Raw genomic sequence first — 18,353 nt, forward strand, 5'->3', positions numbered from 1 at the left:
TGGGGCCAGAACAGAAAAAAGTCGTGACCGCGTAGATCGGCCAGAAGGACCCTTGAGTGACGAGGCAATCAGTCGCAATCAGTCGCCTCGAGGTGGCAGACCGAAGTGGTCGGGCAGGGGTGTAAGCATCGGCCATAGCCCGGAGGTAAGAAGGAGCTGTTCCTTTCACTGCCCTATAGGCTAGCACCAGGGTTTTAAACTGGATGCGAGCCGCTACGGGGAGCCAGTGTAGAGAACGGAGAAGGATAGTTGTGTGGGAGAACTTGGGGCGGTTGAACACCAGACAAGCCGCAGCTTTCTGAACAATAATGAACGCACGCTGCGTTCATTATTTGAGGCATTTTATTCAGAACGACGGATCTGTCTTGATTACATGACTATAGAGATAATGTGTACCGATTTGTGGGATTTTTGGACAAAATCTGTAGGATTAATATAAAAAAAAATGTTTTGCAAAAGTCTGCCTCCTGGTGGCACTATAAAAGGCTGATGTGAAAAATGATAGAGGTTTTTCCTTGGCCTCTAGGGAGTGCGTGCAAAGTTTCACGCCTGATCGGTCCAGTTATAGGTAAGAACGCAAATTGGCCTTTTAAAGCACCACCATGAAGCTGATTTGAAAAATGTAGGGTGGCATTTCTCCCTTGGCTGTGTGTGAAAAGTTTGACGGAAATCGCACACTGCGTTCATGATTTGAGGCATTTTGTTCAAAACATTCCATCCTGATTGACTTGGCTTCTAAAGTTTTCAGGAGTAGTCTATGAAAAATCAGACAGATCTGTCTTGATCACATGACTATAGAGATACTGTGTACCAATTTGCGTGATGTTTGACAAAATCTGTAGGCGCAATATAAAAAAGAAATCTGCCTCCTGGTGGCGCTATAAAAGGCAGATTTGAAAAAGGAGGAGAGGTTCTGCTGTAGCATCCAGGGAGTGTGCAAGCACAGTTTCACTATGATCGGGCCAACAGTTAGCTGTTCACAGATGGACGGACGGACAGGGGGCAAAACATAGTCTATGCCATGCCTTCGGCCTGGTGGAGAAAATAATGGCGCATCACAGATCATCACACACTACAGGATTTTCAGGCTTGCCGGAGCAACGCAAGCACAGCGCCTCGCCGTAAACAACGCACGCACACACCGACGCACGCACCGACGCATGCACGCACATGCTCTATACAGAGCCATGCCATAGAAAAGTGTGTGTGTGTGTGTGTGTGTGTGTGTGTGTGTGTGTGCGTGCGTGCGTGTGTGTCCTAGAGAAGTATCGATGCCACTGTAGATCGCTCCTCCTGGCCTGGACTCTGCCAACAACGAGTCCAACTGGCAAGTCGCCTCCTTGAAATAAGAGGAAGGAAGCTGGCCAAGTCTGCACCTGCCCCACCGGGTCAGGTTTTCACTTGCTCCACAGTGTGCATCCCGCATTACACTGTACTGTACAGTCATCAAAGGACCCACAAATAGTAGCAGAAGTCATCCTCGGTCACGATGGACTAACTTAGGCAAGCTGTGTGTGTGTGTGTGTGTGTGTGTGTGTGTGTGTGTGTGTGTGTGTGTGTGTGTGTGTGTGTGTGTGTGTGTGTGTGTGTGTGTGTGTGTGTGTGCGTGCGTGCGTGCGCGTGTGCGTGTGTGTGTGTGTGGGTGAATACAATCTTTATATCTCTATAGGGTTCTCTGGTGGTACAGGGGTAAAGTTCCTGCCTCCCACCTCAGAGACTAGGGTTTCAAATCCTCCATGGGGCCTCCAACTGGGCCTGGCTTCCAACAAATACATTTGGCCATGTTTGCAGGAAGGCAGGTGGGGAGGGTTATCTCTGCACTAGTCAGTCCTCCAGGTTGGCCAGGGGGCCTGTTCAGTTGGGTGTGGAACTTGGAGGAGTGAGAACCTACCCGGCCCCCAGAGCTCTGGGAAACATTTAAGCCGCAGCTGGAACTGCAGGAGGGGCGAATACATGCACGAGCAAGAGCGCGCAGCTGGGGTTTACTTTGTGAACGCATTTCGTGGGCAGTTTGTGTTTAAATTAATATTTTCTGGAGGATGAAGCGGCTTTTTTTGTCATTGCATCATGTCATGTCATTGCATCATGTACCACCTTCCTATCAAAACATAACTGATGTATTATATTGCAGATAAGAGAATCACCACAAACCAACGTACTAATTAGGACACATCTTGTATCTTATATTGCGTTGTGGAGCTTGGTTCTAGCCCTGATACATGACTGTCATGATCAAAGGCTAATCTATTCGTTCCTTTTCTGTTCAGATTTGTAATGATTGATTTGGTCTGTCATTCGGTCCAGAATGTACACAGTGGTGGACCAAGTACTAATTTTTTTTTACTTAAGTAAAAGTATTAATACTGCAAAAAAAATACTTGAGAAAAACGTAGTATTGGTATCAAACTGTATTTAAGTACCAAAAGTAGAAAGTACAAATAATGCAAAATGTCCCATTTCACAAGTTTTCAAATTTATAAAACTCTGTTGAAAATTGCCGATCTACAAGTTCATACTGTGTCGCATCGCGACACATTGTAAGCTTGTAGATCAGCTATTTTAAAATGGCTGAAATGTACAAAGGGCTGAAGTGGTTAATGTATGCTTTGTAATAATAATCAAAATTTAAGTAATTGCTGCGAAACCGTGCACACACATTCCCTGGATGCCAAAGGCGAACCTCTGTCCCGAATTTTTCAGATTGGCCTATTATAGCGCCACCAGAAGTCTGATTTTTGCAAAACACCTGTTTTTATATTACTCCTACAGATGTTGTCTTAACATCACGCGGATCGGTACGCATTATCTCTATAGTCATGTGATTAAGACAGATCCGTCCGATTATTCATATTCCATCCTGATTGGCTAAGATCCTAAGATCTAAAGTTTGCACGAGTGGCTCGTTCTGAATAAAATGCCTCAAATAATGAACACAGCGTGCGATTGCCGTAAAACTTTGCATGCACATTCCCACTAGGCCGAGGAAGAAATGCCACACTTTTCCCATTGGCTGTTATTGCGCCACCAGCAGCCGATTTTTGCAAAATATAATATAACGAAATGCCTCAAATCAGACGCTGCTGATTGCCGTGAATGGCACCCTTTTCACATTGGCCTATTATAGCGCCACCAGGAGGCCACAATAACCTACCTGACCTGGCAGAGACCTGTGCTCCGCGGAGCACTTTTTCTAGTTATTATTATTGAGTCCCATTGAGATTCAATGATAGTAGCAGCAGTACAAAAAGATGCAACTGACACGACATTGTGTGTGCATGTTTAAAATAATCCTACAAAATAATCTGATAAGATTTTCCTGTAGTGTGTGAGGCAACCAGATTTCCAAATGCTTTAAGATTGTAAAACTCCTGTCTGCATGGGACCAGCTTAAAGCTCACCCACATTTGTTTCCTCTTTCAATTGCTCTTCCTATAAAATCATGGAGAATTTGTTTTTGTCACATTCCTGATCCATTGACCAATATTTATAATTATTTAAAGTAAATATCGGCCAATCTTAACAAGAGCAATACTATATTTAAAAGTTTTGCTTATAACCTGAACAGTAATAAGCCTCGCAGTGATTACACAGAGTTGTTTTGGAGTTCATACTTTTTTTTAAATATACTTTTGCGTTGGCCTCCTATTTACTTCAATTAATAAAACATTGGAATATTGGATCAGAGTTTTTTGGGTTAACTGCCCCTTGATGGTAGGGCTCACTTGGCTGCTTGAATTGATAGGCAAGCTGTGACAACAACCTTCGACCGTATCAGCTGTGTGAGAGAGGCTGTGTGTGCAATTATACATTACAGAGTCTGCTAATGAATATATTTATGGTGAAATGTAATGCAGAAATGAATAGTGATGAGTACAAGGAATGGAAATAACGTGGACACTTTTTTATGGGTCTGTCAAGGATTAAGTGACAGTGATACACCCACAGTGAAGCCTGTCCCGTTAAGCCAGTGCCAGACTATTTGTTGGAGCTGTTAACAACTCATAAACATCTGAACTGTGACCCTGACTACATAAACATCAAGACCCCCAAAAAGTAACTAAAGCTGTCAAATTTAGTGAAGGGTCCTCCTCAAATGGAGTGGAGTGGAAGTATGAAGTAGCATACAATGGAAATACTCAAGTAAAATGACAAGTACAGTATTTCAGTATTTACTTTCCTCACTGAATATCAACATTCCAAATAATGTATCTGATAAACCTGCTGTAATGACCAGATGAAGAAACCCAGCACCCCACCACTCTCTAGGTTGTCCTCAGACCACCACCCTGCCAATTATACTATTTTTATACCATAGCCTGGCATGTACATAAACCACATAGCCAAGAAGCACTATCAAATATCACGTGAGTGTTGGAAGTATAATTTTACAAGATTATTAATAGATTTGAAATGTTTTTTTTAAAGGTATGGCTAAATGGATACTATTGCAATGTCAACAGGAATTAAAGGACCTTGAAAGGCAACTCCAACTCCTTTTACTTTCTGCATAGCATGCAATGAGCACCTAATATAAGGCATGCTGAGATGGTTGACACGTACCCATTGCAGAGGAGTTCCATTTAGTGGTGAGTGAGACTTCATCTGTCCTTCATAGTCCTATAAATGTTTTAGAGATGTTAGCTATTCATAGTTGTAAAGTTATTCATTTTTAAAATGACTCCGTACATAGTGCCACATAGCTAAAGACATCGAATAATGAGTGGACAGAATAATTTATGTTATATTGAACAATGTAGATGATTGATTGTGTATTTAGTTAGGGAATTTTAGCAAAATATTTGGACCATCTGTGAAAAAATTTACTACCAATAGCTTTCTTCACCAATGTGTTCTTATAGGTGTCTAGAATCACCTCTCAAAAAGTTCAACCCCAAATCCTCGTGGAAAATCCTGGAGAGCCAATCAAAGTTAAGGAGCCCAGAGGGCTTGGGTGAAAAATATGAAAAGAAATAAAAGTCTTGTGAGGTGTCTAACTAGGGGTTTTCAGGGGTGCTGAATCCATTCCAACCATTATTTTTGAGTAAAAATGTCTCCCTGGCCATCTAATATTGGTATATTGGTTATTGTTAGTGTATAATCAGTGTATAATCAATGGTAGGGGATTGGGGTGTTGTTGAATTGATTCTATTTTGAAAAATAAAATAAGAAAATATTGCTAAACACTTGATAAGAGTGTACACCTACTGTGCACATGCTCAGTGGGATACACTGTCTGCATGTGGGGAAGGAGCGGGAGTGTTGCATCCTGGCAAATATGTCTGGACGATTTTAAGGTACGGTAGTTTATCTACTTTTTGGCATTTATTTTCCTCTGCTGGCAAAACTTTTGATTACTGTGAATTTAGATGTCAATTTTCTCTAGCCTATTGCTTACATTGAACAATCATTAGTTAAACAATCATGACACTTGTCTTTTAGTAGACAACATGGAAGAGGATTCTGTAGCTTGTGGCTTAAGGTGCTTCATCTGTGGTGGTCCTGAGACTGAGATTCAAAAGCTCTCAAAAGTCACCCAAAAAGGCTATGCACAGATGTTGTCTTATTCTGAGAGTGTGGATGATGCAGCATTAATCAGAAGACTACATGAGGACTGGAAAAACTGAGATGACCCCAAACTAAGATACCATTTGGAATGCAAAACCGAGCTATACAGTCGTGCAAGAGGTATATCCACTGGAAATCGTACGTTCTTTTCAATGTGATGAAAGTTGCCACTTGCAGATTTCAATCCTATTCTATGTTGTGAGTGACATCATAATTTAATAAAAACTTTAAACATAATCTATTCTTTAGAGCAAGATGAGCAAGACCAACGGCCAGACAGGAAGAAAAGACGCAGGGCATTGTCTGGGTCAAGTAGTTCAAGTGCTAGCTGGCACACTTGATCTACCATAATACTTGCATCCTTTGCAATGAAGGTATCAATGCTGGCACATTGAAAAGAAACCCTGGTAAGTCTTTTGTATGTAAGATTCAAATGAATTTTGATAATTGTTTTTCTTGCTCCTCATTGTAGGCTTCCACTCAAAGTACAATAATTTAATCATGCACATACTGTATGTGGCTACCTTTTATCCAGACAGAGCTCGGCAGTTGTATCGTGCACCTGATAATGTCTACCAGGACCAACTGAAAGGAGTTTGATGCAGAGAGCAAAGCGACGAGGTGATGACTGGGGACTTGAAGTTGCTGGTCGCCTGGTGGCAGAAGAGGCAGTATATCATATTCGATGCAGAAGAGACTTTGAGAACCCTGTTACAAAGTCTGAGGTAACATTATGTGGATACACAATACAGCTGTACAATACAACTCACATTTCTTATCCTGAGGGAAGAAATATAATTTTTAATAGTGAAACTTTTGATTTCAAAATAATTTATTCTGCAAGATTGATATGGGTCCAGGAATGAGGGGGACTAATAAAGGATAAGAAATGTGAGTTGTATTGTACAGCTGTATTGCGTATCCATATAATGTTACCTTAGACTTTGTAACAGGGTTCTCAAAGTCTCTTCTTCATCGAATATGATATACTGCCTCTTCTGCCACCAAATCTATAATACCAGACAGGCGACCAGCGACTTCACGTCCCCAGTCATCACCTCGTCGCTTTGCTTTCTGCATCAAACTCCTTTTCAGTTGGTCCTGGTAGACATTATCAGGTGCACGATACAACTGCCGAGCTCTGTCTGGATAAAAGGTAGCCACATACAGTATGTGCATGATTAAATTATTCTACTTTGAGTGGAAGCCTACAATGAGGAGCAAGAAAAACAATTATCAAAATTCATTTGAATCTTACATACAAAAGACTTACCAGGGTTTCTTTTCAATGTGCCAGCATTGATACCTTCATTGCAAAGGATGCAAGTATTATGGTAGATCAAGTGTGCCAGCTAGCACTTGAACTACTTGACCCAGACAATGCCCTGCGTCTTTTCTTCCTGTCTGGCCGTTGGTCTTGCTCATCTTGCTCTAAAGAATAGATTATGTTTAAAGTTTTTATTAAATTATGATGTCACTCACAACATAGAATAGGATTGAAATCTGCAAGTGGCAACTTTCATCACATTGAAAAGAACGTACGATTTCCAGTGGATATACCTCTTGCACGACTGTATAGCTCGGTTTTGCATTCCAAATGGTATCTTAGTTTGGGGTCATCTCAGTTTTTCCAGTCCTCATGTAGTCTTCTGATTAATGCTGCATCATCCACACTCTCAGAATAAGACAACATCTGTGCATAGCCTTTTTGGGTGACTTTTGAGAGCTTTTGAATCTCAGTCTCAGGACCACCACAGATGAAGCACCTTAAGCCACAAGCTACAGAATCCTCTTCCATGTTGTCTACTAAAAGACAAGTGTCATGATTGTTTAACTAATGATTGTTCAATGTAAGCAATAGGCTAGAGAAAATGTACATCTAAATTCACAGTAATCAAAAGTTTTGCCAGCAGAGGAAAATAAATGCCAAAAAGTAGATAAACTACCGTACCTTAAAATCGTCCAGACATATTTGCCAGGATGCAACACTCCCGCTCCTTCCCCACATGCAGACAGTGTATCCCACTGAGCATGTGCACAGTAGGTGTACACTCTTATCAAGTGTTTAGCAATATTTTCTTATTTTATTTTTCAAAATAGAATCAATTCAACAACACCCCAATCCCCTACCATTGATTATACACTGATTATACACTAACAATAACCAATATACCAATATTAGATGGCCAGGGAGACATTTTTACTCAAAAATAATGGTTGGAATGGATTCAGCACCCCTGAAAACCCCTAGTTAGACACCTCACAAGACTTTTATTTCTTTTCATATTTTTCACCCAAGCCCTCTGGGCTCCTTAACTTTGATTGGCTCTCCAGGATTTTCCACGAGGATTTGGGGTTGAACTTTTTGAGAGGTGATTCTAGACACCTATAAGAACACATTGGTGAAGAAAGCTATTGGTAGTAAATTTTTTCACAGATGGTCCAAATATTTTGCTAAAATTCCCTAACTAATTATTGTATAGTAATCTGGTTTAGGCCAGATTGGAATTTACTTTTGTTCATGAATTTGTATTTAGACATTTCAATTATGTTATGATTATTTAAATCATAATTTACAGTGTGTGTGTGTTTTTACCAGATACTTTCTTAATCTCAATCAAGTAGTTATTTGGAAAAGTACTTTAACATCTACTAGTTATTATTAGTAATAAGTAACAATATTTTTACTCAACTACAGTTTGGCTAGTCTTCCCACCTCTTCTATTGAGTCATCAACTCATGTTAATGTCCTCAAAATGATGTGTTTTTTCCACTCTTAGGGGTTGCACTCAAGATTCTACTGCTACTGGTAGTGGGGAAAAGTGAGTGTTCATAATTTTTCTAATAAACCTACAATAAGCTATAACCATAAGAATAGTCCTACAATTATCTGCTCAGATCTCAAGTCAGCAAAGGCATCAACACCATCTATTTGTCTGTCTACAGAAAGCCGCCACCATGAGTACGGACGCAGAGATGGAGCAGTATGGCAAGGCCGCCATTTATCTCCGTAAGCCAGAGAGGGAGAGAATGGAGGCTCAAGCTGCACCCTTTGATGGCAAAACTGCAGCATATGTGGCCGATGTTAAGGAGCTTTACCTCAAGTGTAAAATTTTAAAGAAGGACGGTGGCAACGTCACCGTGGAAACGCTCTTGGATAAGGCGGTAGGTAGAGGTGTATCTAAAATCAAATAGTGGCTCAGTAAAAATCACATTACATTCTGAGGTTGTGCTTTTTTTTTTTAGGAAAGAACTGTAAAGGAGGCTGATGTCTACCCTATGAACCCTCCCAAGTATGACAAAATTGAGGACATGGCCATGATGACCCACCTCAGTGAAGCCACTGTCCTGTATAACCTCAAAGAGCGTTATGCAGCATGGATGATCTATGTAAGGTTTTCTACATACTGAGTCGATAGCGAAGAAAGAAAAATACAGTGTACAAGTTATATCATCAAGTGAAAACCATAGAAAAACAAATGCAAACAAACTCTTCTGAAGTTAACTAGCTCATTAGTTGATGCCACTTGAAACTCGTGACTGTAATCCCAGCTCTAGTGATCCGTTGTGCTAGATATGTGGCATGCTTAGTGCTATGTTGTATGATGTTATTGTTCTCTCTCTTCTCCCCTTCAGACCTACTCTGGCTTGTTTTGTGCAACTGTGAACCCCTACAAGTGGCTCCCAGTGTATGACCAGGAGGTTGTAAATGCCTACAGAGGCAAGAAGCGTATTGAGGCTCCACCCCACATCTACTCTGTCTCTGACAACGCCTATCAGTTCATGCAGATGGGTACGTACTACTCAGGACAATGTCAAAACAATAATATAACTTTAATGGTTTTGTGGTGTATCCATGACTAAAAGCTTGCTTTACATTTTACAGATAAAGAGAACCAGTCTGTCCTGATCACGTAAGTTTCCCATCTACTAGGCTTTAAAAATAGAACATTGTACATCAATTCACTAACTGCATTTCTCTGAATATGTGTATTTATAACCAGTGGAGAATCCGGTGCTGGAAAGACTGTGAACACCAAGCGTGTCATCCAGTACTTTGCAACAGCTAGTTCTGGTGGAGAGAAATCGGCGGCCGATAGCGGTAAAATCAAGGTATATGTACAGGTTTTTAACTTCAACAAATACATGTTTTTGAACATAAAGCATTTGTATGCAATATAGCAATTCAATTTAAAAGAATTCTGACCAAATGTTCAATTGTCTAAAACATTCTAGGGGTCACTGGAGGATCAGATTATTGCAGCCAATCCCTTGCTGGAGTCCTATGGTAATGCCAAGACTGTGAGGAATGACAACTCCTCTCGCTTTGTAAGTATAAATAATTACACTTTATTAGAAAACCTGCAATAATTCCACAGTGTAGATGCAACTAATTGTGCTATATCAAACAGGGTAAATTCATCAGAATCCATTTCGGCACAACGGGTAAACTGGCCAGTGCTGATATTGAGACATGTAAGTATGAAGTTCACAGATGATAAATTATATATGTGTTCATTTGAGGATTACATTTTGAGTTATGTACAACCCATATAGATTATTATTGTTATTATTATAATTATTATTATAATTGAAATTGTTATAATTATAATTATAATTATAAGGGTAATTATAATTATAATTCTTATTATCATTATTATTATTATTATTATTATTATTATTATTATTACTATTATCATTATTATTATTATTATTATTACTATTATCATTATTATTATTATTATTACTATGAGTTATGTACAACCCATATAGATCTGCTGGAGAAGTCTAGAGTGACCTATCAGCTTCCTGCAGAGAGAGGTTATCACATCTTTTTCCAGATGATGACCAACCACAAACCTGAGATTATTGGTAAATGGAATTACTGATGATGCAGTGAGAACATAAATTAATGAATAAAAACACATGTTCACCATTTTTTAATCCCTTTTAAGAAATGTGTCTGATCAGCTCCAACCCCTACGACTTCCCGTTGATCAGCATGGGTCAGATCACTGTGGCCAGCATTGATGACAAAGTGGAGCTGGACGCTACTGATGTCAGTGAACATTTTTGTTTCTTTCTAATACTCACTATAGTGTGAACTGCAGTCAATTGCTCTGCAAAATGTATTTTATAAAGCAGTGGTTCTCAAAGTTTTCAGGCCGTGCCTGTGACCCCCCAAACTAATCCTATTTGAACTGGGGACCCCCCCCCCATCCTGACAAGCACTTGGAATTGTAGCAGTTGAGGCATTACATTTAGTTTGACTCGGTTCCACAGATAAATATTGTGAAAATAGCCGATCTACATGTTTTAATTTTTTTTACCTCTTTCTTAGGTAATATTCGACAATTTGGCCAATGTTTGACAATTTGAATAGTATAGTTTGTTGATTACTTTTGATGCAGTAATGGTCTTATTTGTTTTATTTCAACTTACTTATTGTATAGGTCTTAAAAGTCCTTAAATTGTCACTTTAGAAATGTGCAGATACCATGTATATACACTTATACTGTATGTTGGTTTGTTAACTGTTGAGTTGTACACAGTTCTAAATTATGTTTGTTAATCTAATGCTTAATCTCAATCTTTTGAATACATCTCTGCTTATTGACATCAGGATGCTATTGACGTCCTGGGCTTCAACGGTGAGGAAAAACAGATGATCTACAAGTTCACCGGTGCAGTGATGCATCATGGTGTCATGAAGTTCAAACAGAAGCAGCGTGAAGAACAGGCAGAACCTGATGGCACGGAGGGTGAGCTAATCTTTATTATTATTATTATTACTATTATTATTATTATTATTATGTATCATTAACACGGAGGGTTAGCTGCATCTACTAGCTGTATTTACTTACATTCTAAATGGACTAAGCTAAATATATTTTCAATATATTTCCATTATTATTATTGTCTCCACCAGGCCGAAAGGCATGGCGAGAGAGTATGTTTTGCCCCCTGTCCGTCCGTCCTTGTGTGTGTATGTCCGTCCGTCCGTGTGTTCGTCTGTGAACAGCTAATCTCCGGCACCGTTGGCTTGATCGCAGCGAAACTGTGCACACACACTCCCTGGATGCCAATTCAGAACCTCTGCCTCAAATGTTTCACATGGGCCTGTTATAGCGCCACCAGGAGGCCGATTTGTGCAAAACATATATAACATAACGCAAATCGGTACACAGTATCTCTATAGTCATTAAACCAAACGGGTCTTTCAGATTTCTCATATTCCATCCTGATTGGCTAAAAATTGCTTCCAAAGTTTGCAGGAGTGCTCCGTTTTGAACAAAATGCCTCAAATCATGAACACAGCATGCAATTTCCTTGAAATTGTGCACGCATATTTCCACTATGCCGGGGAAGAAATGGCACTTGAAAATGTTCAAATCATCCTCATGGTGGCGCTATAACAGGCCGATTCGTGTTTTTACCTATAACTGCACCGATCTGTGTAAAATTTTGTAAGCGCACTCCCTAGAGGTCAAGGAAAAACCTTTGCCCTGCATTTTCCACATTTGCCTTTTATAGCGCCACCAGGAGGCCGACTTAGGTAAAACAATTTTTTTGCTATTAAGCCTAAATACTTTATGCAAATTTCACGCAAATCGGTACACATGATCTCTATAGTCATGTGATCAAGACGGATGTGTTTGATTTTTCATATTCCATCCTGATTGCCTAAGATTGACATCTAAAGTTTGCAGTAGTGGCTTGTTTTGAACAAAATGCCGCAAATCATGAATGCAGCATCCGATTGCTGTCAAACTTTGCACGCACAATCACACTATATTGAGGAGCAAATGCCACCCTTTTAACATTGGCCTGTTATAGCGCAGGTCTAATTTAGCAAAACATTTTTTTTAACAAAATGCCTCAAATCATGAATGCAGTGTCCGATTGCCGTGCAAGTTTTAAGAAGAAATGGCACCCTTTTCACATTGGCCTATTATAGCGCCACCAGGAGGCCACAATAACCTACCTGACCTGGCGGAGACCTGTAATCCGAGGAGCACTTTTTCTAGTTTCTTTTATATTTTACCGTTTACGGTGGCACGGTGGCGCAGTCGGTAGCGCAGTCGGTTGCGATGTCGCCTCACAGCGAGAAGGTCCTGGGTTCGATTCCCACTGTGGGCGCTGGGGGCATGTTCTCTCCTCCGCGTCATCAGTGCCCATACCCTAGGTGGGTTTGGCGAAAGGGCCTTTCTGTGTGGAGTTTGCATGTTCTCCCTGTGTCCCCTATGGTAAATAAATGTGTTCCACGCGCTACACCCTTCTGGGGAAACTCCACCCAAAAGTCAGGTGATAAGAAGCGGCCTGCTCACTCCTCATGCATTGAAGGAAGCATGAGCTCAGCTCGGGGCTCTCCCCAAGCTGGCAGAGGGAGAGTAGCACCCAGGATTAAAGCTTAGGCAATTGGCACTCGGTAAAAGAAAGGGTTACAAAAATCTGGTATAAAAAACTATATATATATACATATATATATATATATATATATATATATTAATGTATATCACACTCTGGATTAAGAGCGTCTGCTAAATGCCTAAATTGCAAATTGTATGAACATTTCAGAGGCTGACAAGATTTGCTACCTGTTGGGCATAAACTCAGCAGAGATGCTTAAGGCGTATTGCTACCCCAGAGTGAAAGTTGGAAACGAGTATGTCACTAAGGGACAGACTGTGCCACAGGTGAGTAAATTACATTATTGCCATGTTCTGATTTCATACACACTTTATATTCTCAACACAGCATACCATTAGAACTCTAATATCTTTTTGAGTTGTGTCCAGACTGTCTTAAATCATCTTCTGTAAAAACACCCGGGACAGACTCTTCTCCCTTCTGGCTCCCAAACTGTGGAACAAACTCCCCATTGCAGACTCACTCCCAATCTTCCGCCTTAATCTGAAGACTCACCTCTTCAGACTCCATAGCCCGTAGCACTTGCCGTAGAACTTGCCCTAGCCTTGATGACCTTGCAGGCTTATGCAAAGGCTAAATGTAATTTCGATGGCATGTTATGTAGACACATGCCAGGTTAATCTGTAGACCTGGCATCCAAGTGTGCATCAATGTGCAGATTATAGATTGTTTTAGATTATAATGTTTAGACTGATGATAGGTTATTGGTTTACCTATGATCCTAGATTACTAATGCAATGCATTTGATGCATTACCTCGTGTTTTCCTTGCTTACTGTAAATCACTCTGGATTAAGAGTGTCTGCTAAATGCCTAATTGTAAATTGTGTAATTCACACCCCTACTAATAACGTTCCTATTTCCATAGGTAATGAACTCAGTTGGTGCCTTGGCCAAGTCCCTCTATGAGAAGGAGTTCTTCTGGATGGTTGTTAGGATCAATGAGATGCTGGACACCAAGCAGCAGAGAAACTACTACATTGGTGTGCTGGACATCGCTGGTTTTGAAATCTTTGATGTAAGCATGGACTTGTTTTAAGTGGGAGACTTATTATTTTTGTCACAATTACACAATTACAAGAAATTGGGCTAATGATATTTCCACTCACAGTTCAACACCCTGGAGCAGCTGTGCATCAACTTCACCAATGAGAAACTGCAACAGTTTTTCAACCACACCATGTTTGTTCTGGAGCAAGAAGAGTACAAGAAGGAAGGAATTCCCTGGGATCTCATTGACTTCGGCATGGACTTGGCTGTCTGCATTGAGCTAATTGAGAAGGTATTATTATATTTTATTACACGGCTTGGTTGGATGCTTAATTCTGATTGGTCAATCACTGAATTCAGCTGTGTGTTATTTCTGCGAGAAATAGAAATGCAGTAACCGAAATTTTATTTACATTTATTAATTTATTTATTAAAGGAATTTCCCCACGGTTTTCTCACCTTTTCTATGATGTTATGATATCCTAGAATGAGTGGTACAGTAGAAAAATGTCATAACTCCATCCCGGGTCCGTCACAGCTAAAAACGCGCGCCTATGGGCCTTGCGCTAAATCGCATATTTGAATAGCTTTTTTTTTTGTTTTTTTTTGGTGAGATCAGACGTTCATAGTGACAGAATACTATCCAACGTGACTGTCTTGAATTCGCCCCACCGAAATTCTCGCTAGACTTGAGAAATCTTGTTTCACTTTAAGTAGCCATTTAATTAGCGGGATAATTTATGTTGTCTAGAGGACGGGCGGGTGGACGGACATCACAAATGCAACATGCGGAACAGCGAGGCGTACCATTGCCCCGATCCGCACCAAACTTGGCACCAACACTAGTCAGGGGTCTGCCATCAGAATAGACACAACAGGGACCATATGTGGCACCCAGTGGGCGCCCCCACTGTGTTCCTATTGGTGAACAGCCATAACTCCATTTCCCAGCTTGCTAAATGCCCCAAACTTGGTAGGTGCTCTTAGACGGTCCAATAAACACAGGCTGTAATTGCTTAAGCCCTGCCCCTCTGTGTTCCTATTGGCTGGGCTTTAAACAGCCATAACTCCAGTTCCCAGCATTCTTAACGCCCCAAACTTGGTAGGTGCTCTTAGGCGGCCAATATGGACAGGCTGTAATTGCTTAAGCCCTACCCCCTCTGTGTTCCTATTGTCTGGGATTTAAACAACAATTATTATTATACTATTATATATTATCATGGACTTGACTGTCTGCATTGAGCTGATTGAGAAGGTATACAATCATTATTATACTATTATATATTATCATGGACTTGGCTGTCTGCATTGAGGTGATTGAGAAGGTATACAATACAAAGGGGGCATGGTGGCGCAGTCGGTAGCGCTGTCGCCTCACATTTAGAAGGTCCTGGGTTCGATTCCCGCAGGGGACGCTGTGGGCGCTGGGGGCGTGTTCTCTCCTCCGCGTCATCAGTGCCCATACCCTAGGTGGGGTTGGCGAAAGGGCCTTTCTGTGTGGAGTTTGCATGTTCTCCCCGTGTCTCCTAGGGTAGGTAACCTCACAAAAACATGCAGTAATCCTGGTCATTATACTGCCTCCCCCTGGCCAGCCGGGGTGCCTGATGGAGGGGAATGGAACTGGTTGGAATAACGTGTTCCTTCCACGCACTACGTCCAACCAGGGAACCTCTCCCCTGTCAGGTGATAAGAAGGTCAGTTGGCTCTCATGCACTGAAGGAGGCATGAGCTCGGCCCTGGCCTCCCTAGGTTGGCAGAGGGAAGGTAGTGCCCAGGATTACATAGACAATTGGCACTGGGTGTAAAAAATAGGGTTACAAAATCGTGGGATAAAAATGTAAGATAAAAAAGAGAAGGTATACAATTAGTATTATACTATTACATATTATCATGGACTTGGCTGTCTGCATTGAGCTGATTGAGAAGTTATACAATTATTATTATATTATTATATATTATCATGGACTTGGCTGTCTGCATTAAGCTCATTGAGAAGGTATACAATTATGTTGTGCGGACATGATGATAATATAGTTTTTGTCATTGGCACTTCGTTTGTGGTGATTTGTCTCTTTTGTCTCCTTTACAAAGCCCTTGGGCATCTTCTCCATCCTTGAAGAGCAGTGCATGTTCCCAAAGTCTTCAGACAAAACCTTCGCCGAAAAGTTGCTTGACCAGCATCTTGGGAAGAACAAGGCCTTTGAGAAGCCCAAGCCGGCCAAAGGCAAGGGTGAGGCCCACTTCTCCCTGGTCCACTACGCTGGAACTGTGGACTACAGCATCACAGGCTGGCTTGAGAAGAACAAGGACCCCCTGAACGACTCTGTCATTGGGCTGTTCCAAAAGTCTACAGTTAAACTGCTGGCTGTGTTCTATCCTCCTCCTGAGCCTGAAGGTATGTTTATTAATATAATAATATGATATAATGTGTTCTATCCTCCTCCTGAGTCTGAAGGTATGTTTATTAATATAATAACATAATGTAATGTGTTCTATCCCCCACCTTAGCCTAATACTATAAACACTCAGAATTTGACAAGAAGGGAGGAATTTTCATTCTGTATATCAAAAAATATATGTCTGTTAACAAATGAAGAAAAGGAGGGATGCGGGAGAAACTGTCCACTCATGATTCTAACCAATATAAACAGATAGCACAAAGAAGGGCGGCAAGAAGAAGGGTGGTTCCATGCAGACTGTGTCTAGTGCTTTCAGGGTAAGAATATTTATTCATTATTATCAACATTATATTCCTGTAAAAAATAGGCATGTCTTTTCATGTTGGAATTAAACAATTTCTGTATCACATGATGTGAGCTTGTAGAGCAGCTATCTTTGAATGGCTGAAGTTTAAAACAGGGCTTAAGTGGTTAATGTATGTTTTAGAAAAATCTAAATCTGTCAAGTAGCTAGAATCTAAACAGTTCCAATAATTCTAGTGGGGGGAAAAGTACAATATTGTCTTACTTTTTACTAATAATAATTGTCTCAATAGGCGAACTTGGGGATGCTGATGACCAATCTGAGGAGCACTCATCCTCACTTTGTGCGTTGCCTGATTCCCAACGAGTCCAAGACTCCAGGTAAACACTGAAAATAAACATTTAAACAAATGATTGTGAGGTGGCCATTGAATGCAACTTTGGCCAGTGTGTAACTATTTTGTCCTAATAATAATGAAGCAACATCTTTACAGGCCTGATGGAGAACTTCCTGGTCATCCACCAGCTGAGGTGTAACGGTGTGCTGGAGGGCATCAGGATTTGTACAAAGGGCTTCCCAAGCAGAATCCCCTATGCTGACTTCAAGCAGAGGTATTCATTCCTTTTTCCAGCAACTTTTAGTTCCACACCTATTAACACAAAATGACCCACTTTTACAAAACAGGTACAAAGTACTGAATGTCAGCGCAAAATGACCATGAACTTTAAAAAAACAGGTACAAAGTACTGAATGCCAGCGCATGTCCCGATGGCGCGTTCATGGACAACAAGAAAGCCTCTGAGAAGCTTCTTGGGTCCATTGACGTACCTCATGATGAGTACAGGTTTGGACACACCAAGGTAAACACACTCCCATTCTGGTTTAACATTATCCAGAGAGGACTAAAAGTAGATTTTACGGTTGTTTAGTTGCTCAATGCTCAGTGTTTGTAACATTGTATTCAGGTGTTCTTCAAAGCTGGTCTGCTGGGTGTCCTTGAGGAGATGCGAGATGAAAAGCTGTTTGCTCTGGTCACCATGACTCAGGCTCTCGGACGAGCTTACCTCATGAGGAAGGAATATGTCAAGATGACGGTTAGGAGGTAATATGAAAACATCAATTCAATATTAAGTACAATTTGTAAGTAAACGTTGTCATTGCTGTTCAATAAAACAAAAGTAAAATGTCAAATCATTATAATAAAAATAGCAAACATTACCGAGGAAGCTTTTGATGACGGTGGAAAGGAAAAACACTCCCCTCAAACAGGAGAAGAAACCTTGAGCAGATACGGGCTCTAGGACGGGTGGCCATCTGCATTTACCTTCCCGGGGGTTAACAACAATAATACCAACAGCAACTAGAATTTTCGCAATTCAGGGCAATTGCAAAGTGTGGTTGCGCCGACGCGAGTCGCGGGTCGCTGCCGCCGGGACTCGAGGAATACGCTGGGAGGAATACCGTCGAAGGCTGTGCCAATTACATTGTCACGTCACTCCTGAGATCACTTGCGTTTCATTTTGAGAGGATTGATACCCCCAAAAATCATGTTTTTGCATCAAACGGTTACGTTTTGTGCATTTGTGGCGCCCCCTATGGGTCAAAGTGGAAATGCTTTTGGGGATTTGCTAAGTAAACCACCCTCGACATGTGATTCAAATTTGG

General features: G+C 40.9%; 1 protein-coding gene across 1 annotated transcript in view; it reads left to right on the top strand.

Annotated features, from left to right (window-relative positions):
* The window catches only part of LOC308104808 (myosin heavy chain, fast skeletal muscle-like), a 69,700-nt gene that overhangs the window by 43,707 nt on the left and 7,640 nt on the right, over positions 1–18,353 (top strand). The window contains exons 2-21 of the mRNA XM_080455336.1: positions 8,346–8,387; positions 8,512–8,730; positions 8,812–8,955; positions 9,202–9,358; positions 9,452–9,479; positions 9,570–9,678; positions 9,802–9,894; positions 9,978–10,041; positions 10,339–10,437; positions 10,521–10,624; positions 11,189–11,327; positions 13,144–13,262; positions 13,864–14,013; positions 14,107–14,277; positions 16,077–16,380; positions 16,637–16,701; positions 16,981–17,068; positions 17,182–17,299; positions 17,425–17,548; positions 17,654–17,790. Coding sequence (XP_080311462.1) covers positions 8,524–8,730; positions 8,812–8,955; positions 9,202–9,358; positions 9,452–9,479; positions 9,570–9,678; positions 9,802–9,894; positions 9,978–10,041; positions 10,339–10,437; positions 10,521–10,624; positions 11,189–11,327; positions 13,144–13,262; positions 13,864–14,013; positions 14,107–14,277; positions 16,077–16,380; positions 16,637–16,701; positions 16,981–17,068; positions 17,182–17,299; positions 17,425–17,548; positions 17,654–17,790 — 2,420 coding nt within the window. The 5' untranslated portion in view covers positions 8,346–8,387; positions 8,512–8,523. The remainder of the gene's footprint in view (positions 1–8,345; positions 8,388–8,511; positions 8,731–8,811; positions 8,956–9,201; positions 9,359–9,451; positions 9,480–9,569; positions 9,679–9,801; positions 9,895–9,977; positions 10,042–10,338; positions 10,438–10,520; positions 10,625–11,188; positions 11,328–13,143; positions 13,263–13,863; positions 14,014–14,106; positions 14,278–16,076; positions 16,381–16,636; positions 16,702–16,980; positions 17,069–17,181; positions 17,300–17,424; positions 17,549–17,653; positions 17,791–18,353) is intronic.

The sequence above is a fragment of the Gymnoscopelus braueri genome (assembly GCF_963280865.1).
Source record: "Gymnoscopelus braueri genome assembly, chromosome: 17".
Classification (NCBI taxonomy): Eukaryota; Metazoa; Chordata; class Actinopteri; order Myctophiformes; family Myctophidae; genus Gymnoscopelus; species Gymnoscopelus braueri.